This window comes from Vipera berus, assembly GCF_964194415.1.
Source record: "Vipera berus genome assembly, chromosome: 1".
Lineage (NCBI taxonomy): Eukaryota > Metazoa > Chordata > Lepidosauria > Squamata > Viperidae > Vipera > Vipera berus.
This window is the reverse complement of record NC_138202.1, coordinates 100624054-100646446: the sequence shown is the minus strand read 5'-3', so window position 1 is coordinate 100646446 and position 22393 is coordinate 100624054. Positions and strand designations below refer to the sequence as shown.

The 22393-nt window shown below is 33.2% G+C and overlaps 1 protein-coding gene across 5 annotated transcripts in view; it reads left to right on the top strand.

Annotated features, from left to right (window-relative positions):
• ZNF143 (zinc finger protein 143) overlaps positions 1 to 21101 on the top strand; it is a 32932-nt gene extending 11831 nt beyond the window's left edge. For 3 of the 5 annotated variants that reach the window (XM_081333050.1, XM_081333048.1, XM_081333049.1), the window contains 11 exons: positions 616 to 812; positions 2335 to 2409; positions 4225 to 4344; positions 5560 to 5635; positions 5802 to 5927; positions 10635 to 10814; positions 12467 to 12694; positions 14125 to 14270; positions 14650 to 14811; positions 19254 to 19400; positions 20392 to 21101. In XM_081333050.1, the coding sequence (XP_081189176.1) occupies positions 616 to 812; positions 2335 to 2409; positions 4225 to 4344; positions 5560 to 5635; positions 5802 to 5927; positions 10635 to 10814; positions 12467 to 12694; positions 14125 to 14270; positions 14650 to 14811; positions 19254 to 19400; positions 20392 to 20475 (1541 nt within the window). In that variant the 3' untranslated portion in view covers positions 20476 to 21101. Of the gene's footprint in view, positions 1 to 615; positions 813 to 2334; positions 2410 to 4224; positions 4345 to 5559; positions 5636 to 5801; positions 5928 to 10634; positions 10815 to 12466; positions 12695 to 14124; positions 14271 to 14649; positions 14812 to 19253; positions 19401 to 19896; positions 19928 to 20391 lie in introns of those variants that run through there. The other 2 variants (XM_081333051.1, XM_081333052.1) reach the window with 2 other exon arrangements.
• Positions 21102 to 22393: the final 1292 nt, after the last annotated feature.

Here is a 22393-nt window from a genome sequence, read left to right as displayed (position 1 = left end):
TGCTGGATATTAATTGCTCTAGTTTCTATGAACAAATTCATACACATATTCTTGTTTTAAAAGTCAATTGAGGTACTGTATATGTTCCTTCATTTTAACAATGACCTTAAAATACCATGCTTTAAGAAATATCCCAGACTTCTAGGATTTTATTCATAGGTGATTTAACCATTAAAATAGTGGTTCCCAACCTTTTCTATACCCCGCACCCCTAGACACTTCTGATATATTCTCGCACCCTTTACAATAGTTCGAAATAACTATAATTTTGAAGACCCAAATTTTTGCACCCCCTGGAATTTCATCTCGCACCCTCAGGAGGTGCGACTACCCCTGGTTGGAAACCCCTTCATTAGAAACTTAAGACAGGTGAGTTTGTGAGAGCATGCAAATCTTAGGTTACATGCCTGCCTAGTTGGCTAAAGATGATATCTATATAAGCTGGTGAATATAGCTGGGGAGGTGGTAATTCTAATAATAATGTAAACATTTAAACATTCATTCCATAATGAATGAAATAGAGAATTCACAATAGAATGGTGTTCTTAATTATGCCTTTCCTTTTGTGACATAGATGATTTATTGTCTTAATATTCATCTTAAATAATTTATCAGACAGTTATGACCAGAGTGCCCTGCAAGCAGTACAACTAGAAGATGGGACCACTGCTTACATTCACCATACAGTACAAGTGCCACAATCGGATACCATATTAGCTATTCAGGCAGATGGCACAGTGGCAGGTCTTCATACAGGAGATGCTACTATTGACCCAGATACTATAACTGCTCTGGAACAATATGCAGCCAAGGTACTTTGTTCTACATATAGTTTATATTGGTGAACATGATAAAATCAAAGTGAATTATATTGCAATTAAAGTACATTGTAATAGGGGAGTAGCCAGTAGTCAGGCTCGTATATAGTATACTTGTTTATGGTTTAGCATGTTGTGTGAACTCATAATTGTAGCTTATTCAATAAAACATATTTAAGGAAATCCTGTGCAATATGTGAATCGTGTTATTTAAATCAAACTGGCTGCCCTTAAATATATAAAGGTAAAGGTTCCCCCGCACATGCATGCTAGTCGTTTCCAACTCTAGGGGCCGGTACTCATCTTGGTTTCAAAGCCGAAGAGCCAGCGCTTGTCCGAGGACATCTCCGTGGTCATGTGGCCAGCATGACTAGACGTCAAAGGCGCACGGAACGCTGTTACCTTCCCACCATAGTGGTCTCTATTTTTCTACTTGCATTTTTACGTGCTTTCGAACTGCTAGGTTGGCAGAAGCTGGGACGAGTAACAGGCGCTCACTCTGCTACGCGGCACTCGGGATTCGACCCGCCAAACTGCTGACCTGATCAACAAGCTCAGTGTCCTAACCCACTGAGCCACTGCGTCCCTTTTCTTAAATATATAGTAGAATTGATATTCAAAGAGGGTTTGAATGGAGGTTGGAAACAGTTTATAGAGATTGGACTGGAGTACAGCAAACCATTAGAAGTACAGTCAAAGAATTCAGACGTAATAGATATACCAGATATTAAATGATTAATAGAAATATAGCATCTGTGGTTTCATATTTTATATTTGGAGCAAACAAGATCTTGAGAAAGTAATTCTGATCATAAATCATTCGCATGTAAAGAAAATTAATAACATATTTTAATGTCTATAAATCAGTTCTATAATATAGCTCCTTGGAGAAAAGAATATTAATTACATTTTAAAAGTGGTTTTAATAAATAACAAAGAAGGATTTAGGAATTTCAACAGTGGTGTGCTAGAACTTTTTTCTTCTGGCAGAATTATTCTCGTTAGGTATTCCTACTCTTGCAAGAAGAAAAATATCCATTGGCTCTTAAAATGTTATTCTGGAGAATTATGGAATCCTTAGACAAATATGAATGGAAAATAGACAAAAAAAATATCTTCTGTTTTTCCCAACAAACCTTTCACTTGAGGAAAGACTCTTCTATAAGCAGAAGGAATGTGTCTGCATTCAACTAATATTAAGAAATTCACCAAGCATATTTAAGAGATCTTGGCCTTTGTTTGCATAGATATAGTATAATTAATTTTAATGCTTTAGATTGCAGTTTTTTACACCGCAGTGGACAATGCAGCACTACCTTCTCGGCAGGCCCTAAGTCATTTGTAATTTGGATGTTCTCATTGTTATTTAAAACAACCATCAGAAATCTTCTACTTACCGGTAATTTATTGTGTAAGACTATTTGATTAGGTTGATGAAAAGTTTATAGAGAATAAAATTTTGTGAAAGTGAACAAACACAAAGCAGATTTTAAAGATGTAATTTTTTAATTTGCAGGTGTCTATTGATGGAAGTGACAGCATTAGTAACGCTGGGATGATAGCTGACAGCGAACAAGATAAAAAAATGCAGGTCTGTAAAAATCTGATTTGCCCTCTGATTTTTCTAAAACTAGAATAAAAATAAGTACTTAGTTTTGTTCAATATAAAGAAATTTAACATGAATATTCTATTCTTGCCCATATAAAGGAATGTGTTATACTAAGTATAGAACGTGCAAAATGCCTTTCCATGTAGTGTTAAATCATATTGTCATTCACTACAGAAAAGTGTTGAGATGGATATAAATAAATTTCATCCAAGGATAATCCCTTCTCTCTATGCAAGATGAAAAAGACTACAAGTGAGCATTACACAGTTTCTACACATATTATATGAAAGAACTGTAACTTTCATGGGTGTGGAGTTCTCTCATTTGAAAAATTTACATTGCAAATAATCATTTTTTTCAATTCTGATTTGAATTTTGTCTGACACATTGCTCCAAATTTAATGTGTACTAACATCCTAACACAAGACACATCCTAAGATAAGAATGTAGGTTTATACATTAAATTTATGAAAAGCTGTGTAGGTAAAGACAAATCACACCATCTGTATACTTGTTGGTATGCCATATTAAATGACATTTGTTGCTGTGATCATATTACAGATTCATTTTGTGGGCCCTGCATTAGTTATCATTTGGTTTCTGGACACAGTTCCAAATACTAATTTAAATTATAAAAGCCTGTAAAGCTTGGTGCCAAGGTACCTTCAGGGCTATCTACCTGAACAAGAGCTGGCTGAGAACCTCCTGGAAGTAACAGCTGATTTTTGTGAGATGATAGGAGCTGAGAACAGAAAGCAATTTTTGTTAGTTTTATTTTTTTTTTATGGCACCACCTGATCTGTTGGCCTCCATAGTAATGGTCTTCAAGATATTAGTGTAAACCTAATTTTTCTGAAAGGACATGATTGCAGGGGCTAATTATTCACTTTTAATTATTTTTAATTACAATATTATCAATAATTATTATTTATTGGTATACTTAAAATTATTATAGGTGGGCCATTCTGCCTCTGGTATGAACAAGCCAAAATTTCTGACACAAGATATTCTGGACAAGGAGAGACAACAAGATCAGTCTTGCTTGTTTAGAAACATTTATAATGGACCTGTTTAATACTGTCCTCTCAGGTGTCCTAGAAGTCAGATACAAGAAAGTGCTATGTGATATGGGTACTGTTATGAAGAATCTATTGCCCTTTTCTTACTGTATTGCTGATTTTTTAGGGACATTAGAGTCTGTTTTATTTCTCCTCATTTGATAAAATATCCAAATTGTATCAAACTATTTTACATACATATAAGAGTTTCCTTTTATATATAATTTTATTAACAAAAAATTAGTTTAAAAAGCACTATGCTGTTTTAATAAACTGCCTAAAATGTTTCTTCATAAGATCTATAAAAAAAAATCAGACTAGTCCAAAATAGCATTTATTGGCAATTCACTTTGAGGACTGGGTAGATTTTTAGACTTGAAGAGTGTATAGGTATGTGTGAAAAAAGACTTTTTTTTAAATAATGCACTTTTAATGGATGCTATACGAGGGCTCTGTATTTTCCAAAGCACCTTCTCCCCTTCAAACCTAGCACTACACATCCCTATTTATTTGTACTTCATACTGTCTGATTGCAATGTACCTTTATGTATTTTTTTAAAAAATCTTTAAATTAATGATTAAGAATCTTAAGGAAAATACTGATATTTAGGTGCCAAGAGATGTAGGAAGCATTTTGAATTGTACCATTTTAAATTACTCTTGTTTTTTTTAATGCAAGTCCTTTTCTAGACTTTAGATATGACTGAAATGTTAATATTGCCATTTCTTCCCATTTAGATTGTCTTGCAGAGCCATGGCACAAGAGTAACAACTAAGTCCCAGTCAACTGGAGATAAGGCTTTTCGCTGTGACTATGAAGGCTGTGGAAAATTGTATACTACTGCTCATCACCTTAAGGTTATTGTTGAAAAACTATCCAAACCTTCCAGTTTTTCTTTGCAATTAAATATTGATCTCAAAATGATAGAAATGCAGTCAACATCTGGAAGATGATAGTTTAAATTTTACCTTTTTTTGCAGGGATGCTACATATATTTTAATATTTCTGAATCTGTACTTCTAAGTGCTTAGTTATAAGTACTTAATAAATAAAAGTACTAATAATATTACTAATTTTCTAACTACCATGGAGAATGGGCTACAGTTCATATAGAAAATATTAAATGTGTATTATATTTTAATATAATGTTTTAATACATATAACAGATATTAGGCCTAACACGGACATTTTAGTATAAGAATTGTTTGAAAATGATAAAAAACAATGTCACCTTCCTATTTTGGGAGGTTTTTTTAATGTGTCAGGCAATCTAATCATAGAATTCCTCTAATTCTTTAACAGAAATTCTTTTGTCAATTTAGATAAATGATGAAACTGCTTCTGTACTATTAACTTTCCTTTCAAAAGTTTTAACTAGGCCTTAAAAGGTATTGCTATAAGAACGACATTGTTTTTTGCAAATTATTAAACATGCTATGCATACATTTTGTGATGGCAATAATTTTTTGATCCTTATAAGGCATCACTCAAATTGTAATATGGTCATTCTAATTCATTTCGGCCAGCATGAGCAAATTGACTTTTGCTTTTACTTACTATACATTCTGTACATACAGTCATATTACAAAATATTTATTTATTTATTTATTTATTATTGGGACTTATATGCCGCCCTATCTCCCGAAGGACTCAGGGCGGCTAACAACAATAACATACAATAATACAGAAGTTAAAATAAAAATTAAATTAATGGCCCCTGTAGAATAAATTAGAATTAAAATAAATTAAAAAATTAGAGTTAAAAATTAAAAACATAATTAAAATCCCTGTCAGTCCAGGTCAGCCAGGTGGAAAAGGAGTGTTTTGAGGCCGCGGCGAAAGGACTGGAGATCTGGGGCCATCCGAAGCTCAGGGGGGAGCTGGTTCCATAGGGTTGGCGCTCCCACAGAGAAGGCTCTCCCCCTGGGGATCGCCAGCCAACATTGTCTAGCCGACGGTACCCTGAGGAGGCCTTCTCTGTGTGAGCGTACTGGGCGATGGGAAGTTGTTCCCGGCAGCAGATGGTCCTGCAAGTATCCCGGGCCTAATATATAATTTCTATCTTTCAACAGGTACATGAAAGATCACACACAGGAGATCGGCCTTATCAGTGTGACCATCCAGGTTGTGGTAAAGCATTTGCAACAGGTAGGGTGTTAATTCTTTTTAAGTGGAAATTTTAATTAAAGATTTATAAATAATGCAATCTTACTATTTTAGTGATGCCAAAGAAACATGCAAATCATTGAATTTCATAGAAAATTAAAGATAGATGGAATAAAAATTTTAAAACATTCATATAATCTTTCTCAAGGTTATGGATTAAAAAGTCATGTCCGAACACATACTGGAGAGAAGCCTTATAGATGTTCGGAAGAAAACTGTACAAAGTCATTCAAGACTTCAGGAGACTTGCAGAAACATATAAGAACCCATACAGGTATTTTGCATATTAATGCAACTTTAATTTTTTATAATGGCATATTTGGATATCATAAAGTATTTCTTAAGGTTATCTATCTCTAAACAATCCGTTCTAAATCCTAAAGCTCCAAGTGTATTGTTTTACTGCATATGCTGAGGATAAGTCCCATTTAATTCAGAGATTCTTATATCTGAATATACAAATATAGGGCTTAACTGTAAATTACTTCAAACTTTTTGAAACTTAAAAACCTTAAATGAGTCTTGTAACACCTTGATTCACTTTATATAAAATGTTCAACAAAAATACTTTTTCTTCCCATGTAACTTAGAAACTTTGTTGCTATCAATAAACATTCCTAAATTCAAACAAAATTTAGCAACGTAGACACGTAAAGGCACCATGGATCTAGAATAAAATAATGACAACATAACTGTTTAGTAATAGTCAGCAGCAGCAACAACAATCATAATCTTTCTGAGTTAAAATAACATGCTTTTTTAAAAACCAGCCACCTAAATTTCTGCATGCAGTTGGTTTCTTTGGTAGGATGTTTGCAGTTGGAGAGTACCACAGTAAAAGTCCATTTCCATTGACAAATCAATTAAATCTAGAAACAAAAATAAAAAAATGAAGCTCTTTTAATACTGATTATGTATGGCTAAGGTTGACAATTTAGGTTAGATAACTGTTGTATTTTTGCCAATGACCATGTTTGCATAATCATGAACAGGCCCACATAGAAGACCTTGCAATAGCTTGTCTGGTGACTGCCAGGAGGATATACAACTGATATAGGGATGAAACTCTTGAAATGCAGTTTATGCCATACAGACCTGGCCTAAGAGTATCCAAAACTGCAGATTTGTTTCTTAAGGGAGAGCACAATTTTATCAATAATAGAACAAATAATTGGTTAGTTTGCCAGTCTACCAGCAGTACCTTCTATTGACTGTTTTGCTTTCTAGTTTTACTTAGCACATCACTAATTTCAGTCTGATCTTTGAAATACGAATAATAAATGGATTTTGAAATCAGCATATTGATGATGTTTCATTCTGAAGCATTAATCAGATATGAATGAATGAATGAACCTTTATTATCAAAGTACAACATGTATACATTGAGATTGGCTGAGCCTCCCTTTGTTCCCCCCCCCACACACAACTCACAGTGACAACAAACCCACCATCTTGTTAGACCGTGTGAGCTACTTGCACAACACACCGGCCTCGCAAGTCAATCATACATAAAGTTTATAAAATTATTTCCCGTTCAAGAGCCTAACAGCCCATGGATAGAAGCTGTTCTTCAGCCTGTTGGTGCGGCTGGCTATACTCCTGTATCTCCTACCCAATGGTAGGAGAGTAAAGAGGTACCGACCAGAGTGTGAGTCGTCCCTGAGAATTTTCCTCACTCTTCCAAGGCAGTGAGCCCTGGCGAGGTCATCCAGTGGTGTCAGGGGACAGATGTGCTGTGCTCACCACCCTCTGTAATATCTTCCTATCCGCGGCTGTCAGGCCAGCATACCAAACCACAATACAGTGCAAGAGGATGCTCTATAGTAGACCGGTAAAAGAAGGTCATTAGTCGTTCTATATTTCAAGGTCTTAAACAATGAAGAGTGCAAAAATGCATTTTAACAAATATGTAAAAGGGACAGTTTTGTACAACTCAGCTTCTTCTGAGAATCCCTTTTCTCCCTTCACCTTCCTTCTTTTTCTCTGTACATGCCCAGTATACACAATAGCATTTCTCTGTTTCTGATTTTGACAGGTTTGACAATATTGACAGATTATCTGTTTTCCTGATTTTTATATATAACCCAGTTCATTCTTTTTTCTCTGTGCTATTAAGGAGCTCTTCACATCTGTTTATTCCTTCTTCTCATTTGTTAGTCTCTTAGTACATAGTCCATTCTTTCACTTTGTCTCTGCTCCTCTGTGAAGCTTTTGTTAGCTATACTCATGGTTTCCACATGTCCATGAGTTTCATACAGTAAACGAATTTCAGGCAAAGGGTGGTCTGTGTGCAGTTGCTGATTTACTATCAGAGACTGAAAAAATTGCCATCCAGTTCACCTCTCTTGTTCCAGATGAAGTGAAGTAATACAAATCTGTGCTGTGGAAACATTATTTTTACTTCTGTTGGATGTGGTTCAATATTAAATGTGGAGACAGCCTATATACAATTAGTATTTACAATTTCTTAGGAAGAAAGCAATTAAAACTGACAGTTTACACCACAGTGGGTTTTTTTAACCATAGCTATACACAATATTATATATTCTCTAGGAGGTAATCCTTAGTTATGTTTCTTATGTATTGGTAATATTTGGCTTTCAGATATTAATACTAAAAGTATTTCAAACAGGAACTGCCTTCTGGCGTCCTAAGAAAAACAAAACAAAATTTATCACATACATTCTGAGTGATTATTGTTTTTCTTGTATGTTCCTAATGTAAGCATGAAGAATATATCCTTCAGAAATACTGAGGTCTAAATTGAAATTGAAAATCCCATACAGCAATAAGTCTGGATTGTGTGTGTTTGTCTTAGTTTATCTATTTTTAGATTTATTTATTTTTTTAAAAAATTATCTTTTATTATGTTTATGAATAACTCAGGCAGTGAATAAACCTAACATTCCTCTCTCCTCCTATTTTTCCCAACACAACAGCCCTGTGAGGTGATTTGGACTGAGAGAGAGTGACTGGCCTAAAGTCACCCAGCTAACTCTCTTGGCTAAGGTGGGACTAGAATTCACAGTCCCCAGGTTCCTAGCCTGGTACCTTAGCCACTACATCAGACTGGCTCCATAGGTAGAGCTCAGCATCCTATTTCTCTCCTCTGCTTTTCAGCTTTAAATGTCCTCACAAGACAGAATTCACATAGATTTAGCTTTACATTACAGTACACAGACTGACATCTACAGTGGAGGAATTTATGAAACTAAATGAATTTGTTTCCCTGTCAAAAGTCCAGTTTCTAAAATAACCATATCTTTGTCGCTTGCCCTCAAAAAAAGAAGAATCAAAACAGGTTGTGTAACATTCTTACAGACATTCCATTCCTTCAGTTTAAACTAAAGACCGCCTTTAAAGAAAAGCTGTTGTTGGGTGTGTCTTAGCACAGTTCAGCTCTTTTCTCCTTTGTAATGATATGATATACAGCATCATGATAGGATTATGGAAACTATGGCAACGTAATATTATAGTAAAAACACTTCAAAACCCTACATCTTTCTGGCAGAAAACTGACAGGCTTTTTCAAAGTAAAAAATTGCAGTTTTTTTCTAGGAGGAAGCCAATAGTTGTCTTTCATGGGAGTAATTTGAAGGCTTTTTCCTATCTGGTGTTTTATAATAGTAGTGGGGGAGATTAATAAATATCTCAGTAATATTCACTAGTACATTGAATTATATAAATTGTGCTTTCACCCATCCCTCTTAGGCTTCTCTCTGTGGCATGACAGTATACAGAGACTCGACAGTTCTTAGCAAAAGCACTTGAGAAAGTGTCGCACAGCAGCATGAGGGTACGCTAGCAATATAACATTTGTTGTAGGTATTTAAGTACTGATCAGTACGGTTGTATATAAGTTAAATGGAGAAAAGATACTTATTTTTTTACTACATAGGTGAGTTTAATATGCATACATTTTAGAGTGCTCTATTTACAGATGGATAATTTATACCCATTTGTTTAAACACAACCAGTGCCATAATCCAGAGAACAAACATGACACTAACCAAATATGTCCTTTCTTTCTCAAGCAGCAGTTTTTCATGCTGTTTGACAAACCACTTTTAACATCTTAATGACACATAAACTTGGTGCAAAAAACTATAGTACTAATATGTGTCCAAAGTTCAGTATTTGACTAGGAATGCACAAATTCAGAAGTTTAATGCTCTGGATTATGGTCTATTTCTAAGGAATTTTCCTTTTAATTTAAAGAGTAACTGAAATGGCAAAGTTGCCAGCAGCAGTTAAACCAGACTCTGTATATAATACATAATAACAAAAAGTACATAGTAACATTCAAAATCTTTGCCTCCAGGTTTCTTCCCATCCAGTCTCATTTGTATTTTAAAATGCTTAGCCTTTCATTTAGTGATGTTTTTATGGTTTTTGTGAATTATTCATATGCAATATGAGTAGCTCATAATAGCTCTTACCCTCTATGTGTATATTGGCATTTGAACCTTCAGAGAAATGAGAAGAATAAAACATGTAAATTTTCAACCTTTATTATGGTCACAGACTAGCACAAGTAAATGTTGCCTTTTTTGTATATAGAAGTTTCTCCAGCTGCATCTTTGACTTAAGCTAGTAATGGTACTGAATCTACAAAATTTTCCCCAATTTGAGGCATGATTCATTGAGATGAATTGTTAAAGAAAAAAGATGAAAATATTAAATATTAATGCCTAAGGATCAGAACAGTTTCTTCACCCAAAATAAATATAAAACAAATGAAGCAAAAGGTGAATTCAGTGATGTTTCTTCACTATATTTTAGACCTCACAGTTTTGTACAAGACAGCATTAGGAATTTATTTAATGTATCAGAAAATTATAATCGTTTTTATTCAAAATAGTGAAAAAAGGAGGAAGGTGGAGAGATTTGTTTATTAACATAATTAGTGCCAAATGTTTATAAATATATTGAAATGCTTTTTATAAAGTATTCTAATTGGTTTATCTCAATTTTCTTTTAGGTGAAAGACCCTTCAAGTGTCCCTTTGAAGGATGTGGTAGGTCATTTACAACATCTAACATCAGAAAAGTTCATATCAGGACACATACAGGAGAAAGACCATATTATTGTACAGAGCCAGGATGTGGAAGGGCATTTGCCAGTGCAACTAACTATAAGAATCATGTGAGAATACATACAGGTATGGTATTTGAAATATAGGTAATCCCTGAATTACGAGCGTTCACTTAGCGCTCATTCGAACTTACATGATAAGGGTCCCCTAGTGTTTATGAGCAACTCCCAAAATCACGAATGTTGCAGCACCACAGCAGTTGTTCGCCCTTACGAACCACTGTAGAGGCTCTGCAACATTCACCCTATTCCCCCCCCCCGCTCTGCACAACTGTTTCCCCCTCCCATTCTGCTGTGTCAGATTCACTTACCTTGCAAAAATCCTCTCTGCTGCTGTTTCTCCTCTCTGCTCCGTTTGGCTAAAAATGGGGCGCCTTGAAACACTCCATTTCAAAACGCCCCATTTACAGCCAGGAGGAGCTTCCAGCCTCCCCAAGGTCTCTGGCTAAAAAATGTTCCGGCTGTGGCAGAAAGGAGTTGCGGGGTGGTGGGGGGATCAGGCATTGCAAACACTTTTCGCCCCCAAAATCAGTTTCTGGGGTCCGTGATATTGCGAGAATTCAGGCACCCATTCTCTGCAAAAGAGGATGGCTGCCTGAACTCACGCGATATCACAGCACGTAAGAGTTTCCATCGATTCTCCTCTCCCGCAAATACAGGATTACCTGTATTTTGCTTATAGTTCTTAATTCTTTTACTTTCTAGTTTCATTTGAGGGATAATTTTAGTTCTTTGGGGAAAATAGGAAACAATTCATTCTTTTCTTAACAAAGTAGAACTTGAAATATTCTCTAACGATAATCAGAGAAAACTGATTTTAAAATAATGTGAATGCAACTTTACAACAAAATTTCTCAAACTGCGTTTGCAAGTAAAGTTGTAAAACAGCTGAAAATACAGGTATTCATCTTTGCATTTGATATCTATTCATTCTGATAAAGTGGCTCTGGACTGGATTCTTAACAGAATAACAAGGCCCTGTTCTCTGGCTTGTGTTGATAATAGTACATTGGTTTTAAAGATGATAACATGTTTTTATGTTTTGGCATTGTAAAATAAAAATAGGAATAATGTATTTTGAATTGCAGAACTGGAATCCCAGGAATAATTTTCAAATGATCCACACAAAAAAAGACCTTTAAAAAACTTTATAAACTTGTATTTTTTTCTTTTTGCAATATACTTAATATTATCTGTTATCTTAAGCATGCTACTTTCTTTTTTGAGAAACTGCTGCTGCTATATAGTGCATGGTAAAGTTTCTGAGAATATAATTTTTTTCTTTTTCCAATATTAATTAGCACATTTCCCAATAAGGCATGCCCACTGATGGACTCAGGGTTTCTCTCTCTCTCTCTTTTTTCAAATGAAAGTGATAGGCATCCTTTTAAACAATTATACATTGGGTCTCATTATTTATTAAATAATGAGCTCATAATTCTCCATTTAAATTTTCCATTTGTTTTAGCATGTTTGGAGTTTAAGAATATATATTTCCAAAAATGTGAAATGTAATATGTAAATAGTGTGATCAGATGTTTTATATTATATGCAAGAATAACATTTTAATATATATACAATACCAATTATTATGCTTTATAAAATCTTGTGATTTCAGTGATATGCAATATCTGAAAATGATTGTTACTTATAGTGGTATGAGATTGCCAGACATTACAACCTAATTAGTGATCTTCATTGCTTGTTTCTTTTGCCTAGGGGAGAAGCCCTATGTATGTACAGTCCCTGGTTGTGATAAGCGTTTTACCGAATATTCTAGTTTATATAAACACCATGTGGTACATACGCATTCTAAACCTTACAACTGTAATCACTGTGGAAAAACATACAAACAGATTTCTACCCTTGCAATGCACAAGCGAACAGCACACAATGACACTGAGCCAATAGAGGAAGAACAAGAAGCTTTTTTTGAGCCACCTCCAGGTATCAGTTAATTATTGTAACTCTTTTTCCCCCCTCATATTAACTGTAAGAATGTTTTTTGTTCCTTACCTCTTGCAAGTAGTTCATTATATTTTAAGTTCTACTCTTAAACATTGGGTATTTTCTGTGATGCCCACTTCCTTGTATTTTAACATTAACTGTAAACAACTTGCCATTCATACTTAATTACTACAAACACAGTTTAAATTTCTCTGAAACTAATCAGTCTCAGAGAAGATATAAATGTAAAAAGAATACAGAGTTTGCTGTAGAAGTTTCTGAGATTGCACCATTAAAAAAGGCCATTCATCATTCTCGCGTGAGGTATCATCAATAATCTAATGATATCCAGTTATATATCATCATTCCTTCTCTTGGTTAGATTACTGTACAGGCAGTCCTTGACTTACAATGACAATTGGGAGTGGAATTTCTGTCACTAAGTGGTGCAGTTGTAAAGTGCGACTGCATTGCTTAGCAATGGCAATCCCTGCAGTACATAGAATTTTATAAAATATTTTTCTTCTTTGGAATATTTTTTAAATAAATTTAAAGTTCTCCTTTTCTTAAGAGATTCTCCAATATGACTTTTAAGACAAAAGGTCAACATTGTCCATATTTCCATTTCGATTTGAAGTGGAGATCCTAAACTTGTTCTCTTGAGGATTGTAGATTTACTGCAACTATTCTTTCAGTTGCATTGGGGAACCTGTAATTAAATCATCTTCATAGTGAGTACTGTTGAGGTTAGATTTATATTCCAAAATTATAGTTACGTCCTTTGTATTGTCAAATACTTGTGCAATAACCTCAGGGGTTTGATAACTTTCTGTAGTTGATTGCATCTCTGGGTTTCTCATCTTTCTTTCAGTTACCTGAGTAATTTATTTCTCTCTTCTTTCATAACATCTTTGATACAAAAGTGATCTATAATACACATGATTTTGTTTAAATACTCCTCAAAAATAATTCTGCCCATCCAAATCTGAACACCCAGAGGGCACCTACTAAAGGGTCTTTACTATCAAGAGGTGTGATGGGAGAAGACCTGATAGCAAGTATTCTCTACAGTAATTTCCCTCTTACAGAAGAATTTGGTCCCCAGGGTAATGTTAGCCCATACCTTTGTAGCTAGTAAAAATCTGGCATATGTGGAAGACCTTTGGGGACTGATTGTACAGCACCATGATGATTTTAATAAAGCTAACAAAATACAGTTGAACCTATTGGCACTTAGTTGGGAGATTATAAGAAGTAGGCTATAGAAAGTTGAAAGAAATACTTACAAAGTTGCCAATGGAAATGCAGATCATGTCTATTTCTTGCAAGGAACCCAACATGTATTTGTCCATGTAGTCAGGGCTTGAGCTCAATATAAAAGAATTCTTATCTTTTTAAAGTACAACTTAAATTTATATTCCTTTAAATAGGTCAAGGTGAAGATGTTCTCAAAGGATCTCAAATAACATATGTAACAGGTGTTGAAGGAGAAGATGTGGTTTCACAAGTTGCTACTGTAACTCAGACTGGGCTGGGTCAGCAGGTGGCACTTATTTCTCAAGATGGAACTCAACATGTAAGTATTTGCCATAATGAAGATAGCCTTCAAAATAGCTTACAAAATTTTGTTCCTGATTTTTTTATAGGTGTCATTAAAATTGGTTTCCATTAGACTAATGATGTTAGGAACATATGACACATTAACTTTAGAAAAGAATTGCCATGTTGTAGTAACCATGTAAGGCTTAAAAGAGTCTAATAAATTTACTTTAAAAGTTCCAGTTCTGTTTTTTTATGTCTGACTTCTGCTTAAGGTTATGAACCTTGCTGATCTTTATTTTAATTTTTTATTAGCTTATTTAGTTACTATAAGGGTATATTCCAGGATGAAATCTTATATTATCAAATTATGCTCAATCTAATGCGATTAATTAAATAATTATATACTCTTTCAGGTTAATATATCTCAGGCTGACATGCAGGCCATTGGAAATACTATCACCATGGTAACACAAGATGGCACTACCATCACAGTCCCTGCACATGATGCAGTTATTTCACCTGGAGGAACACATTCTGTTGCAATGGTCACCGCAGAAGGCACAGAAGGACAACAGGTAAATTGCTCCTAGATACATGGGTAAAAACAAACAATTGAGGCTTTCTAAATACGGATGTTGACAACAGATTTTCTAGCCATTAGGGCATTTAATTTAATTTGATTGAGTAATTAATACAACCACTCTACTCAGGGTAGTGTAAATAATAACAGTAATAATAAATCTACATAATAAAAAGCAAAATTCAGAACAACATACAAATGTGCTGGAGAAAAAACTCAGCATAAGATTTTTTAAACTATATTATATTGCTTTTAAAATAATAATAAAAAAGGAACAAAACACAAAGATACACACATTGTCAAAAATATATAGCACATGTTTAAAAGTAAGTGAAAAATGCAACAGAAAAAAAATAAAATTACAGAGTATACATTAGGTAAATATATATAGAATTATAATTGTTTAGTATTGTAACAAAATGCTTAACAATATTACAGAATTTATAATATAGTTCTAGCCAATCTAGTTAAGCCTGAGATAATACATGCAATAGGAAGTGAATTAAAAAAAGAGCTCAGTGCAACAGAAGTCCAGTTTTTTTATTGTTCTCTGTATTTTGGCTCTATCGTTCAACTTTGTAAATTGCTTAAAGTCAGATTGAAGCTGTATAGAATTTTGAGTAATAAATCAATATACTTTGTAACTGCCATTCATCTCTGTGCCCAAAGGTCAGAAGGAAGATGCATGATGCCATGATTTAAATGTGTAGCATGAAATGTTATAGGTACAAATTGCAGCTTAGATACTCTGCCTTAAACATTATTAAATGAAATTTGGGTACAAGATATTTGGAGAGAAACTAAACCAGAAAAACTACAATATACATTCTACTCGAATAGCCATAAATCTTGGTCCAGAATTGCCATGATTTGGATGACGCCTGAGTTAAGAACCAATATATAGGAGATTGAGATAGAATTAGGCACATGGGCAAACCATAACCCTTTAAAAATGACATGGAAAGGAATACAAAAAAAACTGAGATGGACCTTGAATCAATCCATATTAAAAAAGAAAGAATGTATAGAATTAGCAACAAAAGAAATGGAGCTATTCTTTAAAGAAAATAATAAAGAAGATACAACATTACAAAATGTATGGGATACAGCCAAAGCATATTTTAGAGGCATAGCTATAACATAGAAAGAAAAAAGACAACAATATATTCTGTTAAAAGAATTAAAAAAACTAGAATTAGAACTATAAATAAATCCATAAAAAGAAAATACTGAAGACAAATGGAAATAATAAAACATAAATTTAATAGAATCAGAAAAACTGGCACAGCAAATTAAAAGAGCAAAACAAAACTTTTTTGAAAATGCAAATAAACCAGGAACATGGCTAGCCTACAGACTTAAAAAACAAAAGGAGAAAAAATTGATAAACAATTTAGTAGATAAAAAAGGCTGTCTGCAATTCAAAAATGAAGAAATAAAAAAAATTAAAGAATGTTATGAGACGCTAATATAGAAGAAATTTTATGGGATAAAGTGATTCAATATATGGAAAAAAATAATTTACCCAAAGTCTCAGAAAACGTCACCAAAACTATGTTAAATGAAAAAATAACAGCGATGGAATTGACAGAGGCTATAAAAAAATGAAAAAACACTGGGACTAGATGGGCTCCTGGCAAAGTTATACAAATGTCTACAAGATACATTAAGTGTACCGTTGAAAGATGTATGTAATGAACTTTTGTTGGAGGCTAAACTCCCAAATGCATGGACAGAAGCAAATATTACTTTAATACCAAAAGAGGACTCAGGTCTGACACACATAAAAAATTACAGACCGATATCATTACTAAATGTGGACTATAAAACCTTTACTTCAATAATAGTGGAGAGACTGAAAAGACTTCTAACTGAATTTATACATCCAGATTAAAATGAATTTCTACCAAAGAGACGAATAAAAAATAACAAGTTATAATGGACATGTTGGAATATTATGAAATGCATCTAGGGAAACAATTGGCACTAATATTTCTAGATGCTCAAAAGGCATTTGATAATGTTTCCTGGCAATTTATGACTCAACAACTAAAAACAATGGACTTTGGACAAAATTTTATAAATCTGATTGAAACAATATTATCACAAACAAACAGCAAAAGTGATTGTAAATGGAGATTATACAGAGAACGTCGACATAAGAAAAGGCACAAGACAAGGATGGCCACTATCTCCATTGTTATTTATCTTAACTTTGGAAGTTTTAAATAGAAATATTAGACAAGATCCAGAAATTTAAGGACTAGAAATAAAAGGTGAAACTTATAAATTGCAAGCATTTGCAGATGACCTGCTATTCATCCTAGAGTAACCATTAGAGATGATTCCTAAATTATTGGAAAAGATAGAACAGTTTGGAGAGATAGCAGGACTGAAGATAAACAGAGAAAAAACTAAAGTGATAGTTAAAATCTAACAGATAAAAAAACAAATATCAGAAAAAATAGAATTACTAATAGTCAAAAAGTTTAAATACTTGGGAATATATCTAACAGCAAGATGTTCAACGATAAAAGAAGATAACTATATAAAATTACTGAATCAAATAAAATTTGACCTGGAAAAATGGAAAAACTTGCAACAGTCAATACTAGAAAGAATTGCTACAGTGAAAAATGAATATATTATCAAAATACTGTTTTTATTCCAAACGATACCTATAAAACTGGAGAATTTTTTTTTGAAGACTTAAATTCTCTAATTTTGAAATTTATTTGGCAAGGAAAGAAAGCTATAATTAAATTGAAAATGTTCCAAGAAGCTAAGGAAAATGGAGGTTTTGGCCTGCCAGAGCAGATTTTATATTATCAAGCATCTGTACTAACATAGGTAAAAGAATGGAAAACTCTTAGAAACAAACGATTGTTGTATTTAGAGGGACATGACTTACAACTTGGTTGGCATGCTTTCTTATGGTATGGGAAAAATAAAATTCATAAATATTTTCAAAACCACTATATTAGAAATGCATTATTAGTAACATGGGAAAAAATAAAATGTAAAATATACTTCAAAATTCCAGGATGGCTTTCAACAATGGAAGCATTTGTACAACAAAATTTAGTTTTGAGAAAATATGGACATATAAAGATATTCTAAATCTGAAGGGAATTTAAAATCTAAATGAGATGGAAAATCAGGGTATTGATCTATCATGGTGGGCATATTTACAAATGCAAGTGAGATATGATAAAGATGTTAAGTTATAAAGAGCAGACCTTTTTTCATCAGACATTATTAACCTCTGATGAGAAATTAATTAAGAAGATGTATAACTTTTTATTGAATTTAAAAATGGAAAATGAACAAGTAAAAGAAACAATGATAACATGAGTAAAGAATTTTGGATATAACGTAGATTTAGAGAAATGGCAAAACCTGTGGGAAAGAAATTATAAATTGACAATGTCAACCTCTTACCAAGAAAATCTATATAAAATGTTTCATAGATGGCACTTGCCACCAGCAAGATTAGCAAAAATGTTTAAAAATATGTCAGATAGATATTAGAAATGTAAACACAAATCAGGTTCTTATTTTCATGTGTAGTGGACATGTGTTAAAGCAAAGAGATATTGGACAAAAATACATACTTGGCTAGAAAAGATGTTGGGAAAACATGTAGATTTTAAACCTGAACTTTTTTTTATTAGGTATAATGCCAGAAAAGATTGATAAACAAAATGTATACTTGATTTTACATGTGATAACAGTGGCAAGAATCATACTCGTACAATATTGGAAAAATGAAGAAATACCATCAGAGGAAGAAATAATTAAAAAAATACTAGATTGTGCGGAAATGAACAGACTTACTCTGAGGTTGAAAGAAGAAACAGAATACTATTGAACTTGGGACTTATTTTGTCAATGGCTGGTGAAAAGAATAAGGAATTAGGAATTAAACATGTATTAGTGAATGATAAACTCAGACAATACGTTTGTTGAACAAGTACTATTGAATTGTATGAAAAAAACTATTATTTTTTTAAAAAAAATAAACATTATTAAATGAATGGTTAGGTCTAAACCTAAACCTAACCTTTATGCCAGGTCTAAACATATATTAGTATACTGTGTAAATTATTTTACTGATTTTCCCCCCTTTCATTATGTTTACTATTTGTTTTAGAGTATGTATTGAAGGAGATACTATTTATATGTCTCCCTTTATGTCCTAGTATATTATTTTTAAAATATTAAGACTGATCATCGGTGACTTTAAACCTGGGGTGTCAAACTGCCGGCCCACGGGCCAGATGCATCATCCAGAAGCCATGCCCACTCCATTGCCGGCAATGGCAAAACAGTTCCGATATGAGTTTGACATGTCTGCTTTAAACACTTTTAATTTTAAAAAATTAATTATTTTTAGATTTCAATATTTAGAATGTTGTTTTCTCTCTTTTTATTAAGGTTGCCATTGTGGCTCAGGATTTAGCAGCTTTTCATAGTGCGTCACCCGAAATTGGACATCAGCAACATGGACATCATTTAGTCAGTGCAGAATCTAGACCTGTTACTTTGCTGGCAACATCCAATGGGACACAAATTGCAGTGCAGGTAATTAGCATATGAAATATACGGTACATTGGGAATGTTTTATTAATAATATACGAATAGAATGCAGGGTAGAATTTCACAAACTGGATAATCTGCAGGCCTAGAAAGACAACAGGGAAATTCTATCTCTGCATCCTTTTATGCTCTCCACAATCTGCTTTCGGAGATTTGTTGGTTTTTTTAGAACACCACAGGAAGTAATTTTGAGAGCCTTAGAGAAGAGGCAATCACTGACTTCTCTTCTCTTTGTTTTCCTTCTACAAATCCTGCCTTAGCAAAAAAAGCTGGGTGACCTTAGGCCAGTTATTCTCTCTCAGTCCAACCTCCCTCACAGGGTTGTAGTTGGGAAAAATAGGAGGAGGAAGGAGTATTAGATATGTTCACTGCCTTGAGTTATTTGTAAAAATAATAAAGGTGGGATACAAATAAATAAATAAATATAAATAGATAGCCCAAGAACCATTGTTGTATCCAATAATCTGCTTTAATTTTGCAGAACGACAGATCTGGCTCTTCTTAAATGTAGGTACAACTGGCTTTAAAGTAAAAATATTTTTTTAAATAGTTAATGTATCCATGAAGAATGCTAAAAATTGCTCAATTAAAAGAAAATTGCTTCTCATATGGCTTTTTCCCCAATACAAATAATTGTTACAGTCTCTATACACACTTTAAATTTTAGGCATTTATTATACAGTAATTATTTATCAAAAGGCTGATCAGTACTGTATTATCAGTGTCTGCTCCATTGTAATTTATGCTTAAAAGCAATTTCAACAGAATGAGCAGAATCCAGAAACAGGTACCCCAAAGAAATTCCTGTGTTTCAAAAAGAAATAATTTGAAATTATGTATGTGGGCTCAAAAAAAATCACAAACTATTACTGTTATACATACAAAAGTAATATTGATACACATCTAAACACTTGAGAAAAATAGACTAAAAATTCTTTGGGAATGTTTATTTTAAGCTATTTTTTGTTTGTTTCAGCTTGGAGAACAACAGTCTTTGGAAGAAGCAATTCGAATAGCTTCCAGAATACAACAAGGTGAAACACCAGGAATTGATGATTAACTCACAGCTTGGCTAAAGGAACAATAGAATTCTATTTTATTTTTGTTCAACAAAAGTCTATGCCAGGTGAAAACCATAAAATGGTTTTTCTCACTAATACTGTGCATATACTTTATGCAACAATGATGAACATTTAAAGTGTATAATGTTTATGTATATGAACTTTGGGAATATTGAATTCCATCTCTTTAAGATTCATTATTCTCTACCCAGGACAAAGAATTAGGTTTTGTATTAAATTTACTTGCTTATATTCCAAACCAGACTAAAAACAAGCAACAGTCACAAAAGAAATGCTGGAATTAATTTTAAAGTCACACAAAATCAACGAAGGCATTATTGAAGATTTCAACTCTTTTAAGTCATAACAGCAATCATTCAAAAATCCTTTGGAAACACGAATTTAATTGTTTCTTATATGCAGTTTTGAATTTTGAAACCTTTGTAAATATTCCATTTTAATTGTGGTTCATACACATGTTGAACATTTATCATTTTTAGTTTCCTCTCCCATCTCACTGATTGTAAATACAGACAATTGCCAGAATTGCAATTATATTGTCTTTGAATTGGATTATGTATAAAATGAAAACTTTGGTTGTTCAATATTAAAGGAACTAAAACTAGTGTTTCTACTTACTTGCCTACCATAATGTTATATATGAGACAATTTCTCTATATCTTTAGTCAGTCATTTGGAGTATATACATATAAGCTCTAAGTAAAAGGAAGAAAAATGATGATATTGCTTATGCTGTGGCCCTTCCATCATCATATTCATACTTTGTGTTACAAGTGATTGCGAACATCAGAAATCTTTATCCATGTGATTTAAAACTTTGATTTTCCAGGATCTAAATCAGGGTCTTTAAACTTGGCCCTTTTATGACTTGTGGACTTCAACTCCCAGGTTTCCTCAGCCAGCATGCCTGGAAGAAGAGCCAAGTTTGAAGACCCCTGATCTAAATTATACAGAGAGGCAGTATGCAACAGTCACCTTTCTTCTTTAAGGGTAACAAGAACAAAGAGTAAAACAAGTGTTCTTATTTCCATTTTAATTCATTGCATCTGTACTTGAGAATGACTGTAGAGAACTCTGGATTCTTATGTGACAAATTGACACAATACATGCACAAGAGAGGAAGCAGCAGATTTGCTGAAAGTCTCCAGAAGTACAAAAAAAATATATATAAGAAAAGTAAATCCCCAGTGATTGTGAATGCTCAGTGGGAGAGTATTATAGTATAGCAAACATATTAAAAAAAATATAGTGGCTAACTGGAATACTAAACCAGAGTATTCCACTCTATAATATTTTGCTGTTGTCCCCATATATTATTTAACTTGAAATCAACATCTTGAAATAGGATAAGAGGCAATGGTTAGCTAGTTTGAATGATAGTGATTAGTTAAGTATCAAGTAACCTAAATTTCTTTCATAATCTTACTCAATGTGGAGGAAAAAATATAAAAACTAGTTATTAAAAACATTTTTCATTTTTTTTCAGAAGGATATCCAAAGACAGGTCTTTCCACTTTCTCTTGTGATGTGTAGACTTAAAAATTAGTAGTTATGAGATTCATCAAGACTACATTATTATGGCATAAATTTGTAAAGCAGGATGTACTTCATCAGACACCTGCATTTGGATATTGGGGAGAAAAATAGGGAAAATTTTTACAAACTGAAAATACAGATAGTTTTTACTTAGCAACCACCCTGGACAGCAACTATTTGCAGTTACAGCAGTACCAAAAAAGTAACTCTATGATCAATGCCTGCATTTAATAACTTTTGCAGTATCTCTCAGTTGTTTTTTTTAAGTATTAGTTTTATATCATTACAATTTATTTGTGCTTAATAACGTCTTGTCAGGGTTAATTTTTGCCTAGTCATAAAGATTAAGTTCTTACTCTA